The sequence below is a fragment of the Cottoperca gobio genome, chromosome 21, assembly GCF_900634415.1.
Source record: "Cottoperca gobio chromosome 21, fCotGob3.1, whole genome shotgun sequence".
In the NCBI taxonomy this organism is placed as follows: domain Eukaryota; kingdom Metazoa; phylum Chordata; class Actinopteri; order Perciformes; family Bovichtidae; genus Cottoperca; species Cottoperca gobio.
This window is the reverse complement of record NC_041375.1, coordinates 7,829,905-7,844,252: the sequence shown is the minus strand read 5'-3', so window position 1 is coordinate 7,844,252 and position 14,348 is coordinate 7,829,905. Positions and strand designations below refer to the sequence as shown.

Here is a 14,348-nt window from a genome sequence, read left to right as displayed (position 1 = left end):
AACTCAGTTATATGTACCATATTTCTGGCCTGACAGAAGCCAGATTTTGTTGTCTACATCACTGGTTCCCAACCTCGGGGCCTTCTTGATTTTAAGTGGTGTAAGACAACATAACATATATATATATATATTTTTTTAATGTATGTTTTAACAATTGTATAAAAGAAATAACAGGTAAACTTGTTTTATTCACAGTAAATAATCTGCTCAAAACTCATCCAAATTGCTTGTTTTGCTCAAACCTCCGGCAGTTATTGCGTTCACTATTTGGGATAATTGCGCAGTTTATCTGTTTTCCTGTGCTGTTATTGTTATCCATTGAATATAATATATAATTTATCCATTTTCTCAATGATAGAAATGGGGTTCCTTGAGGAACTAGAAAGTGCCTTGATAACCACAGGTGAGTGCTACTTCTCATAGATTATGCAATATTAATACAATATTGATATACAACATAGTGATACTCATCACAGAGAAAACAACATTACCTGTTTCTGAGCCTGTGGGTCCACTCTGCTCCCATATCCAGACCACGCTTACAGGATCAGATAGTTCCTCTCTGGTTATTTCTTTATTTCTCCACAACCCAATGATTCTGTTTTTGCTCTCTGTATTCTCAACATGCACGTTCCTCCCTGTAACACTGTCTTTTAGTGATCTGCTCTATCCGTTCTGCCTCTCCAGCATGTTGTTGTGGCAAAAGGTAAAAGACTGGCAGTCAGGTTTCTCAGCTGAGAGGTGGTATTGTGTGTGAGACCCCTCCCACCCAGTCACGCCTCCCTCACTCCCCTCCTTTAGAAGGTGATCTGATCTGATGGCCTATTTGGGAGCTGACCAGTATATTTCTTTGCCACTATAAAAGGACCAAAGCAGTAAAAGTTTGACCTGTTTAAAGTAGTTAGTTGGTATTCAAGACAACTTCATCCCCTTGTTGTGTTTTCTCTTTAGCCAGACAATTTTGGTACTTAAGGCCACAGAATACAAGGAAAAAGAAAAGTTCCACACCTTAGCCCACTAAAACTCCAGGAGTCCTTGAAAGAGTCCTTACCTTGGCTGAGGCCTTTATGATGGTCAGATAGAGGAGGGTACTCTGGAGACTCCAGGACTTCCTGGAAAGAACAAAAGTGAGAAATGTATTATATGTCCCAGTCTTACAATAAAACTGATGCTGGTAGAAGTCCTGCAGTACTGATGTAAACTCAGAACTTAAAATCAAGAAAACAAAAATTAACAAAACAAATTAAAGTTTTCCCTTATTTTATCTTGTAATGAATGTTTTAATGTCCTGTGTTCTCATGTATTTCTTAAAGCTTGTCTGGAATGCAGAGCAAGAAGAGATTACAAAAACACAAACCGCAAAGGCATGCATTTGATTTACACATGTACAAAAGCAAAACTTAGATATCGCTCCCTTCATGGTTTGGAAGTCAACTTAAACGTTACAATTTTAATGAATGTTGAGTTATTCTAAGTTAACCCTTGGTATAAAGTGTATTTTTAGTAGTTTAAAGGGAAAGTTCACCCTAAAATCCATATTTCTCCTCTTACCTGTCTGCCTTCTCTCCAATATACTGGAACTACATGAGACTTTTGTGGTGCTCAAAATGCTAAAAATAGACCTTGTTGTTAGCAGTTACATGTTGGAACTATTTTCTTTCCACAGTGTCATGGTGCAGTAGAAGGCGTTGATGTAAGGCTCCTGGTCGTGACAGCGCAAGATGTAAACATCAATGGCGTCCTCCTCGGCTGAGCTGTAACATTAGCTAGATCATTTGAGCTCAGCAGAGCCATTTGTCCAATAGTGGACGCACGCTTTCTTCTGTGCGGTGATATGGATGGTGAGTGTTGTTCGGTAGAAAGAAACTTGTTCGTACATGAAACTGCTCAGAACAAGGTCTGTGTAACACAAGCCGAGTGCTGTCTAGTTGTATGGTATTGGAGAGAACGCAGTCATCTCTTCGGCCGATATCTCCAACACCCGGAAACTCACACCAAAACTATCTAGATTAATAGCAATACAAGTAAAAATGTCTATTTTTTATTTTGGGGTGAACTGTCCCTTTAACACTTTACATATACATTGCAATTGAATGTGTCAGTCATCCTCCGAGACACATATACTGTCGCTCTTCCCCGTAAACCACCTGCTCTTCTCTTCCAGCTAACCAGCTGACCTGCTTGTCTGCTGCATTAAGGACACCCATAACACAGTAGTATGGCAGCTAAGTGTCAGATACCCAGAGAACCCCTCCTCCACACACACACACACACACACACACACACACACACACACACACACACACACACACACACACACACACACACACACACAGCCAATTACTGCTTCCACATATTTGTCTTCTGGGTGACCACTCATTGGCAGTCTGAACACAAGCAACCCCATCCCAAAGCCCTGAACAAGAACGAGAAATGACATCTTGATAAAGTGACATTTTATAGCATTTTCTTCCTCAATATTTATCACTTACCTCTGTGTGGCTGTAGAGTAAAACACCTTGCTGACGGGTTGATGTCTGGGTGGGGGAGGCAGCAGTCGACTGATTAGGATGAAGGCTATCAAGGTCCAACTCTACGTCCGAATCTTCAAACTCTGAGTCCAAATCCTGGCATGAGTATTTGTCAAGGGCTAGGAGAGACATGGAGGCAGCATCTGCGCAAAATCAGAAATAATTCTAACCCTTTGTGGCTGGTACTGACACATAAAGAAAGAAAAATGTTTCTCCCAGTTACAACAGGATCAGGTCAAGAATTTAAAAAGCTCCAAATCCACGTTTTGGTCCTTGGGGTGCACGCCCCGTGCTGTTTACACAAGGTGAGGAGGTAGAAGTGTTTTAAAATTCCTTGACCTCTCTCACTTGTTTCTGTATTGCCATCCTCGACACAAACTCTGACTCACACACTCTCATGAGGCTCTCAGCAGCGTGCTCACTCACACATAACACAAACAAGCCTTTCTTATACCCTCCCACATAAGTGCAGGCTTTGAGCGCTACTGCAGAGGTTTTACTCTGAAAAATAGGATCATGAATGAGCTTGGTATGCTGTTTGTGTGTGTGTGAAAGAGAAAAAAACAGTGTGCTTACACACAGTCATGTGTGGAAGATATATTTAGAGGTGTGTACATGTGTGCCGATATGCCACATGAATGATCTGTATTAAACGCCCAGCTTAATAAGTAACTGATCAATGAATCAGTAACCAAAGGGAAGCCAATAACATGAGAAAGTGTGAGCAACATTTGTTCATTTAAACAGAGAAAATAAACGTATTTATTATTTAAGGTTGCATAAGGCTACCTATTAATTCATTTATGCAATACTTAAAAAGTATCCATCTTTTATTTGTTTCAGGTTATATGTTGTATGTGATTCTGTCTTTAAAAAAAAAAAACATACACAAGAGAGCCCTGTCATGGTGGGAAACACTGTTTCTTTCATTTTACAAAAACTTTTGTCAACCGCATAATTCTAATTAGATTATAATTATTTTTGAAAGAAACATGAGAATGTACAAACAACTGGATAATCCGTACTTTCCCAAAGCAGATCACATGTGTAGTTGGAATTAAGATCAGAAATTTCCCACAACTTTAAAGCAGCAGATTGTTTTTGGCCACTTGGAGCAGTGGAAATGCTGTTAACACAACACTAATGTTTTATCACCGTAATGGAGTTGATGAGCGTGACAAACAGTTACCTAATCACACGTAACGCATAATGATTCATTTGAAGTTGTATTTTTGGCCACCTGACGAATGTAGTCAAAGTATTAGCTTAGTTTTCGTCTCCACAAACTCCAGAGGAAATATTTGGATCTTTAGCCACAAAATGCTTCACTATTTTCACTCCCAAGACGCTTACTGTGTCTGCCTTTTGCTTGGTGCTGAGCAAGTAGCACACAGCCAGTTTACCAGAGCTTTACCACTGCCAGCTGCGGTTGGAAAAAAGACGGATGTTCCAGCTAAGTTTCTGTGGCCGTAAAAAAACAAATAAATGAGCTGGAAAATGTTAAAACGCTCCATAGAGCTGAGTGGAACTGATGCATTGGGTAATTCTCTACAATAAGAGTAACCCCTTTCACATCATTCAGTAATTTCATCCAATGTTAATGAAAAAAAATTGTGAATGACAAAACTGTAGGTCTCTAACATACCTATACCTATACCTATAAGTGTATCTAGGCACCATTTAGCATCTGTATGAGACGCACCAGGCTTTTAACTAACTCCACTGTAAACCAATCTGCGTCATTTTTAGACGCACAGAGCAACAGGCATTTATAAAGAGTGAGAAAGTCTGCTTAGGGCAAGTGGGAGGGGTTGGGATTGCTGTGTGAAACCAAAAAGTCAATGTTGACTTATTTTATGTTACCTTTGTTACATAATTTAAGAGTTCTGCAACAAACATACTTATTTTACATATGAAACGTCCTACTTTGCTGAAACCGTGATCTTTTCCTAACCCTAACCAAGTAGTTCTGTTGCTGAAGTAAACCTAACCCTAAGTAAACCTACGTTGGAAGTTAATTTTGAAAACACTGTGTGAATGTAAAGAGCGGAAACTGTGTGTTTCCTGTCAACACAGAAGTTTATTTTAAAAAGACACTAAGCATCTTGTTGAGGAACTTTGGACCAAGTCCTTTAGCTGGACCTATTTCTATAACTATTCTTAGTATACATACTGTATGTTGATATGTTCAAACCCTAGTACATGTACATAATTAGAGCTGTGACTGTGTTTCTTATGGCAGTGCACATACAAATAGGCTTTAGGTCAAATGCTGACCGATCTTACAATCTATAGCGCACCCTGGCGGCCCACAGCTGCAAGATAAGAGTTAAGGTGGGCCCGGTGTATTCAGACTGTCGAGGTCAGGGAGATAGAAAAAAAAAGTAAAATGGACTGCTTTTATAAAGCACTTTTTCAATCTTTACGATCACTCAAAGCGCTTTGCAATGTCAGCATTCACCCATTCTCACACATTCATACAGAGTCAGAGGCTACCATACAAGGTGCACATCAACTCGTCAGTAGTGATAACCATTCAACACACACCGTTGGCCATCGGAAGCAATTTGGAGTTCAGTATTTTGCCCAAGGACACTTTGACATGCTGACTGCAGGGGCTGGGGATTGAACAACTGACCTTCTGACTGGTGGATGACCTCTCTACCTCCTGAGCCACAGCCGCCCAGAACAGTCTCCAGAGACTCCTCAGAGAGTGAAGATAGAGTAATAGAGAATGTGTTGTAACCACTTTGCTTTTTGTGTGTGAGTGTATGTGCTTACCTGTGTGACTTAGGGCCTCAACCATCATATGAAGGATCTCCTCCTTCAGAGGGCTGCTGATGTTAGCAGCATAGTGGGGAGCTGAACAGCCACTACGGTCTCTGATGGAGAAGTCACTGGAAAAGTTTAAAGACAGATGGAACAAGTATAAGTAAACTGAACTTTAATATTTTAAAATGTGTTTCCTTTGCATATACATTTGGATGGATGGTGTTCAACTAAGCAAAACGTTGTAACTTGATGAAGAAACAACCTCTGGAGTGTTTTCATTTAAGATACAACCTCGGTTGAAAAACAAATAGAAAGCTGGCAACTGTCTAAAGAAACGTTTGTGTTTCTCTACAGTATATAGCCATCTCAATGCATGCATGTGTGTTTTCTTACGGCGAGAGTCCCAGACCCTTGACCACTTCCACAAGTCGGTGTTCCCATGGCAACGGGGTCGCTATGCTCTCAAACAGGTCAATGTCAAGCATCACAGCCGTCACACCGTCGCTGTTAGGAACATTCACATCCGCCCTGTCCGTCTGAGCCTGAGACAAGCAGACAGACACACATATGACATTATTATATTACAACATTAATATCACACACTAGCACTTAGTTTGGAGTAAAAAGTGCTGAAGTCACAAAAGGGGGAACACAGCACACATACATGTGCATAGACAACATGTCTTTAAGCTCTGCAGCCGTATGTGTAGCTGTACTTTGGTTCTGTGGTCAATTGACATTTACAAGTTTAGCTTATTATTACTGTATTACTCATACACCAATGTAAGAGCGTGGAGTTTTTCAGAGACAAAATTTGTCTGGAAGTAGAAATGACTGTCAATACAAACAAAATACCAAAAAACAATATAATCAAAAATAAAACTATATCATTTCATTTCATAATTAATTATTTTGATAAAGGTGAACTGAAACTCTGTCTCTGCCATATCTCTTAGTTATTCCTTAAAACCTCTAGATATTTTTCTATAACATTACATATTCATTACATTGTGTGGAACAATCAAAGTTTAAGTCAAAGGGAAAAAACATTGTTAATTTGTATTTATTCAAAATGCATTTTAATATTTGAAAAGCTGTCTCTGTCTGGGTTTTTATTTGATTGAGTTGGCAATATGAGCAACAACCCAACAACTGTCATCACATTCTGATTCAAATGCTGCTAAATCCAGATTGGTACACAAAAATATGTATGACATCACCTTTTTCCAACGCGAGTCCTGCGCACTTCAAACAGCGGCCCAACAAAGAAAAACCCTAACCCTAACCCTAACCCTAACCCTAACAGAAATCTTTCACGTGAAACTGAAACCCCAAACTTTGACAGAAAATCTTCCATCCCTCTCTGTACAAAGCTGATAGAGCAAATGTTTTTCAAGGCCTTTAAATCATAATTTTTATTTTAGAAATTAATTAAATTCATGTTTTAAAACACCTACAAAAAAATGTATGTGAACAGAAGTAAATACAGTTGGTCACCACAGCTAGAAAACACACACTCTTGCATTCCTCACATAGAGTCTGCTCTTTAGATTACACTCATTGTTAGAATGAAAAGCACCTGTTGGTGTGTCTCACATTTGCAGTTACACAAAGTCACATATCATGAGACGTTTGTTGTTCTGAGCTCAATACAACTCAGAAATGCATTTTCATTTTATAATTTGCCAAAGAACTTCCCCATAAAGTCTGTGAGTTTATGACATTATTCTCTAACTGTTCTGAAACATCTTGATTAAATCCCAAAATGCCTCTTCTTTAGAGGTTTATTCATATTTTGTGTTGCATTTTACAATAGAATGAGTTAGACTATTGTATTGGGAATAGCTCTCTCTACGGGCCCCAATTCAACCATCAGGGAAATCCTTGTTTTACCAGCAGGTGCTGTAAGGAGTGCAGATCTCCCTGCCAGGCAACCGGCAGCAGCTGTGCCTGGGGAGGCAGATGAGGCCTCAACATCCACCCCAACACTTTCCCCTGGAGCTCAGCAGGGCTTATGTGGAGCACTGTCTGCTGACTGCAGTCACACAGGGTCATATCAGCCCCGGCCCAAAGCCTAATAACACCTAATAACAACACCAGCAGGTAAAACAATAAGTGACACAAATAGACAAGAGGAGCCATTTAACTAATGTAGATGTGGTAGATCAAGACACCACAGGTGAATAGAGTAAACATTTTAAGAAATAGATATAACCTTGAAACTTCGCCATTTAATTTGATTTTTTTAATTTAGCCTTTATTTATACAGGTAAAGTCTCATTGAGACACAGGGTCTCATTCTCAAGAGAGACCTGATCAGATGGTAACAGTACCATACAAAGTTACAGACAGACAGGACACTAAACACAGAGGAAACAGTCAAATAAAACATCATAAAAATCGTCATTGAAAGTGCAAAGTGCGTAGAATTAGGTATCGCAAGAACAAACACCGACAGATGATTTCCCCAGATTTCTAAATTAAGTTTAAAATCTCCTAGGGGTATCAAGCTGGACATCTTAAATTCCTGCTGAAGCGTGTTCCAGGTTGAGGGGGCAGAGTATGATCAGGCCTGTTTTCCAAGTTCCGTGCGAATTGAGGGGACGGACAGAGTGATGTAGTTCTGAGATCGTAGCCCATAGCTGTACTGTTTGTGTGACATGTAAGTGGATATGTAGATTGCTTACATTAAGACAATTATGTTTGTATAACAAGTTTTCTGAAAATATATGTGAACTAGTCTGACATTTTATGGAAGCAAAATAGCTCAAACTGTCAAAATCAACCAGTGTCTGAGGTGTCTCAGCTTAAAATAGTTGATTTTGTGAAGCTACATAAATTCTCTTCATTAATAAGAAATATGGCTTCGTAAATGTGTAAATTCTCAATAAATCAGCTGCAATTCACTGCGACTCATCTCTTCTAACAGGGGTCACAGGGGGGAGTGTCTCCCCTGTGTTACCACTATTAGTCATGTGCTTGTTTTGAACTCCCCCCCACCCCCCCCGAGGGTGCAGAGGAGTCGCGTAAACAGCAAGATTCCGGTTACATGGATCTCACATGCGCATAAACATTGTTATTGTTATTGAAAGGAAAAATACAACCTGTCTGACAAACCTGTGGGAGTTTTACAGGAAACAATGGATTGATTTCAGATCAGAACAGCGAGGGGACCAAAGCTAAACTATGATTACACAACAATACACACACACACACATATATATATATATATTGTACATAACTTACCTCAGTCATGCCTGTACGACAGGCAGTGATAAGTGGAGTGGATCCTTGCTCCTCCTCATCCTCCAGCTCCTCCTGGCTCTCCGCATCATGTCCAAGGCTCACAACCAGGACTTCTTCATATTCCTCCTCCTGCTCCCTTTTCAGTGTCTCATCAACACTCCCTCTTTTCTCGCTTTCCTGCATAGTTCACAGGTTCTCAGTCCGATCTGTGTGAAGCGCAGCCAGACAGAGGTCAGACACGACTTGACCTTTTTTTGTTGTTGTGGAAAAAGACAAACGAGAGGACAAAATGACTCAGACATTGAATAATTGTAAAAAACAGCATTGATATATCTGATGAGGTGCTTTCAGCTCAGTGTCTGTATGTTCGTGTGATCATCACTGTGATGTTATCCCTGTGATGCAAGTCTCTCATGCATTAGTCCCAGCAGACGCGGCACAGAGGAATATACCTTATTCTCTCACATTATTACTGCTGGTGAGACTCCATATTTATCATTAAGCTTTAAAAGAGCTTCTCCGACAATGATTCAGGCGACAGGAGTCCATGTTTCTGTGTGTGTGTGTGTGTGTGTGTGTGTGTGTGTGTGTGTGTGTGTGCGCGCGCAATAGACATGACTATCCCTGTGGCAACACTAACAGAGAACAGAGAGAGATTAGTTTATGGCTTTTAGAAGATATGAAGACATTTTTCAGACATGAAACATTTGTCAGCAGCTTTAGAATAAGACTAACACACACATTGCAATACAATGTTAAAATTAACTATTCTTTACTTACTGTAGTGACGTCAGTTCATTGGTTTCGCTCCCTTTCTTTAAAGTCCTCGATGAGATAATGCAGCCATATGTCTTCTCCAACCTTCTGTGGACATTTGACGAGCAAACCTTTGATCCTTTTGAACAGACTCTCTACTCCAGTGTTTCCTCTCCTTTCTTCCTTTCTTCCCTTCCCCCTGCACACCTCCTGCTGTACGTTTACACTTGGTTGTCTTGGAGATGGTCAGGCAGACAGACGGGTTCAAATGCCAGCAGGCTGTGTGTTGCCTGACACATTAGGACCAAGTGGGACCTGGAATATAAATAATATATATATAATATAAATTTCCTCATTAAGTCAAGTCTGGAGTGAACTTTATGGAGCTAGACTTGCTTTACTTTGCTTGCTTGTACTAAACTTTGCACTTGTAAACATCACTGCTAATTACCAGGTTTTTGCAGTGTGCCCACTGATTTACTGAAACTATATGAACAATATAATTTATAAGGAATTATTTAACCCTTGTGCATCACTTTAAAAGAGCTGTTTTAATATCGTTTTTGGACAAAAATGTCTGAGTCAAAAAACTGCCATAAAGTTATATTATTATTATTTTCCACTTTCATTCAGTTAAATCTTTCAACCATCTTCAGTTCTGATCATAACTACCAGGTGTTCATATATTGTCTGAATTGTAACCCGTGTAATGGCCGTTGGTGCCACTGTTGTTATGAAAGAAAAACAATGATGAGCAACATTCATTTTGATGCATTGCATCAAACACATAATACAGCAACAATAACCCTAGTGGAAACTAAGACAATGACATGTATTTACCAAATAACACAAACATGAGAGAATGGCTCAATCTCAGGCTCTGACTGTCTGTATTTTGGCTACAAAGTTTATTAGAGACTTAATATAGCAGCTGAGGTTCAACTCCCAAACATTCGTAGAAAATAAAACTCACACCCTTGACACACCCTTGACGAAATGTATGACATGCATTAACACAACCAAAATAGTCGAAACATTAAAAATGAAAAGGCAAACAATTTCCCTAGTGATGCAGAGATGTGAACTCATTAATACTTTACAGAAACATCATCACTATTGAACTAGGATCTTAAACAAAACATATTAAACTCTAATCATCACGTATTAGAATATCTGTATTTCTGGTCACAAATTGATATGATACCTTTCAGACATAGCATACTAACTTCCAGATGGTCTCTTGACCTTACATGGACTGACCCCTGTGGGTTAAAAGATGTAAATCTGTTGAACTTCACAAAATCTCCAGCATCACAGCTACATGTATGTGTGGTGGTGTGGACGGTAATATACTCAGCTGTGATGTAGTGTAATGCTACAAGGCTGCACAGTGCAGCATAATCAGGACTCTTGCTAATGTAGATTGATTGATCAAAATGTAGTTTGTAATGAGCTTTCAATGTCCACTTAATAAGAGTAATAATTGTAGAGATGTGATCACTCAAAGCATATTCTTTACTACGTTGGCACTTCATGACAACCTTCATTTACAGCTACTCAGCAGCCAAACAGAGACACTTTTATTATTATTTTTATAAAATGAATTTAATATTAATCATATTATATTATTAAAATATAACATTTTGACATGCTTTTGTTTTTATAAACAGCAATATTTCTCTACTTCTTGGACCTGTCGAGATGATTTCTGTAATGATCCACAGAAACTGAGGCCAAATAAAGAGTTTGCCACGTGCAATTAAGTTTGTAATCTTTATCCTTCTTTGTTTTCTTTTTTAAACCTCTTGTGGTCTAGCCAAACACATTCAAACTCGTTTGAACTGACCTGGTGGTAGAAGCTCCACATCTTAGGAATTGTATTTTTGTAGGTACTGAATAAATCAAATCAAATCAAATCAAATTTATTTGTATAGCCCAATATCACAAATTATACATTTGTCTCAGTGTGCTTTACAGACTGTACAGGTTACAACATCCTCTGTCCTTAGACCCTCGCATCGCACAAGGAAAAACTTCCTAAAAGAAACCCCAAAATTAAAGGGGAAAAAATGGAAGAAACCTCAGGGAGAGACTGAGGAGGGATCCCTCTCCCAGGACGGACAGACGTGCAATAGATGTCGTGTGTACAGGATAAACAACATAGTACAAATACAACATTTGACAGAAATTATGTTGTGTTGGAAAAAAAAAAAAAGAAATAGAAAGTTTGGATGAATCCAGGAAAATGTCAATAAGGCTTCCCGGTGTCCAGCAGGACCAGGTCAGCAGGCGCTGTCACGATTCATGATCCTGAATAGAGAAAAAAGAGTGCCAAGACCATGAAATAATTGAACAGTTGGAAAAACGTTATTGGGTCCACATAGTGTGCTTAAGAGGAGTGTACTCATCCATCATTATATATAGAGAAGATGTAAAGAAATGATGAATGCATGTTGTCATACAAAACATCAACAATAACAGCCCAATTAACTATTAGTGCTCGTGTACAGAATCGCATGTACAGTATGTGAACTTGAACTGTAAGGCTCCACGTGACCACTAGATGGCGGTGTATTACAACTCTGAACCAGCGATACAAACCCACACACTGCTGTATGCGCATGTATTACACCTGTCATCAGATCCTCAACAACGCAGTACTGCACTACTTGAACACTTTTCCAATATCACATATGATGCATATTGAACCCTTTACCATCAATAATATGTAGATTGGTGAACTGTTTCCTGAATAGTTGTTTGTAGAGTTGTAGGAACATTTATATTCTTCTATTTGTGTCTGTTTATTTAGTTTATTAATGGGTTTTTTCATAGGCTGCTTTGGCTGCTGTTATGTATCCGATGAACCAATGGAAAAGTACCATTAGGAGTCTGGTGCCGCCTCCCCTCCCCTCCCTTCCTCTCCCCGCGCTGTAATTGCTAAGTCTGGGTCTGTCCCTTGTCCCCGCCGCTCACCCACAGCCGAGTCCTCCCAGAGAGAAGCAGTGAACCCTGACATACAGTGTCTCCGCTCAGCCGGTCCCACACTGGTGCGTCCCGGTGTGCGCAGCACTGCACACTGTCCAACGCTGCACTCTCCACAAGCGCGCTCCATATTTCTCCAAAAACATCAGGACGCCTGGTGGGAAAGACAGTTACAACTTTACGAGTCAATATGCTTCATGTGTACATACAGAGTCGATGACAGCGAGACTCGGGGGAGTTTAAGTACAGTAGGAGCAAGGACGAGTCTTGGCTCCCCACCTTCCTCTCCCCTGGACAGTTTGCGCAAGGTGATACAGCAGCTACAAGATCCTTGACCGCACGGCAGTATTTCATGGATTTCTTCACCTGCTGTCACTCATGATGTTAACTATTACTCTTTGAGCTGCTGTCAGCTGCGCTCCCCTTCACTTCCCTCCCAAACTTCAGTCAGTGCATAATTGTGAAGAGCGACAGGATGGGATCGCAGACCGGGACAGCTCTACACAAACAGACGCTCCTGTGGTTCATTGCAGGTGAGTGTCACACTGTGGCTGCATCCATGTGTGTAATGAAGAGATACAAAGGTGGTTAGCCTGAGCTATGCCTTCTGTTTGGAAAATATCAGACAATTCATCAGACGTGACGAAATAGATTCCTCATGCAAATCAGTGTGAAACAAATAAGTTACGATTATTTATTTGTGTTTATGGAGGCTTAATAAGCAGTCTAAACGAGTTACTCTCCTTCACATCCAGAGCCAAACTGAGGAACATTACTACAATATAAAGAAGTGTTAATATCGGCTGGTTTATGACAAGTTTGATATATGCTATATTGTGCCAGGGCTTTGTGTTTGTGGTAATCAAGTAATCATATGAAAATGACTTTTAATAATTGTCTTCGTCATGTAGACCATACAATACATTAGTATGTCATTGTCTCTCACTCTCATTATACTAGTTACTAACCTGTGAGTTTGTTGTGATGTTTTTAAATGTATTATGGGACGAGTATTGCTACCTCCTACCCTGTGTGGTAAAGTGTAAACTACATAATCTTTGGCTACAGTGTGAGGGAGACCATATATTTGCATATCTTTCTTCAAAATCTATAAATCTATATACTGACATCGAGAGCAAGTCTTTTAATCTCTGCAGCCAAGTCACATTTGTTTATTACTAAGGGGATACATTATTATTTCGAGTTTATGTATCTATCTATGACTGTTTTGTTTTCCAGAGTTAGGGTTGCTTTTTATTTTTCTAATTTGCAAAAGACTGACTCTATTATTCTAAACAAATCCATGAAACAACACTACACCCACTCAGTAATCCTTCAAGTCAACTCTTTCATTATAATGATTTTTCACAGGTAGGAAACAATCCTTTTCAGTTTTTCTTATTCATTTGGAATAGAGTTTGGAAAACAAACTTTATTTAAAAAATAACAACCCAAATCTGCTTAAATTGCAAGCTCAGCATAAAGGTGTATGTCTCTTAAGTGTACAGAACAAGTGATTACATTGCAACATTGAAGATAACATTACAGCACCCCGTGTTACTGCTGTTAAAAATGTTTAATGACATTCAGCTTCGAGTTAACCACATCGATAGATGTGTGTAGGCTCCTTTAAATGTTATATTCTCTCATTGGAGCCACATTTCTTACAACGTTTTGCAGTTCATTGCAAACATGCTAACTATTAATAAATGTAATTAAAGTAATGCATTATAGCTGAGATGTAGGGCACTCAGCTGGAGGGGTTATACTGTATATTATATATCCATCTGTTGCCAGTTGTCAACGAAGACCTGTTGAATGGTTATGTGTTATCCAAGAGCAGATCCTTCTTTATTTGGACAGAATGATTTGAGAAGAATAATAAAATATATTCTGACTGGAATTAAACAGGATACACCTTGTGGTGAAATGAAAAGCATCATCACAAATGTATATCTGATAGAAATGATACATTTCCTTGTTGAGGTTCTTTAATTGTTTGTACAGAAAGTACAAAAGTACAGAGGTATTCAGAACAATTACCTATTTCTTGCATAT

General features: G+C 39.3%; 2 protein-coding genes across 2 annotated transcripts in view; one reads left to right on the top strand and one right to left on the bottom strand.

The window, feature by feature from the left end:
* The window catches only part of map3k19 (mitogen-activated protein kinase kinase kinase 19), a 12,560-nt gene extending 10,057 nt beyond the window's left edge, over positions 1–2,503 (bottom strand). The window contains exons 1-2 of the mRNA XM_029458659.1: positions 2,493–2,503; positions 1,052–1,108 (exon numbers count right to left, since the gene is read on the bottom strand). The gene's annotated coding sequence lies outside the window, so the exon portion shown is untranslated. The remainder of the gene's footprint in view (positions 1–1,051; positions 1,109–2,492) is intronic.
* A 9,765-nt stretch (positions 2,504–12,268) lies between these two features.
* Positions 12,269–14,348, top strand: part of ramp1 (receptor activity modifying protein 1) — a 57,146-nt gene continuing 55,066 nt past the window's right edge. The window contains exon 1 of the mRNA XM_029459818.1: positions 12,269–12,823. Within this exon, the coding sequence (XP_029315678.1) occupies positions 12,766–12,823 (58 nt within the window). The 5' untranslated portion in view covers positions 12,269–12,765. The remainder of the gene's footprint in view (positions 12,824–14,348) is intronic.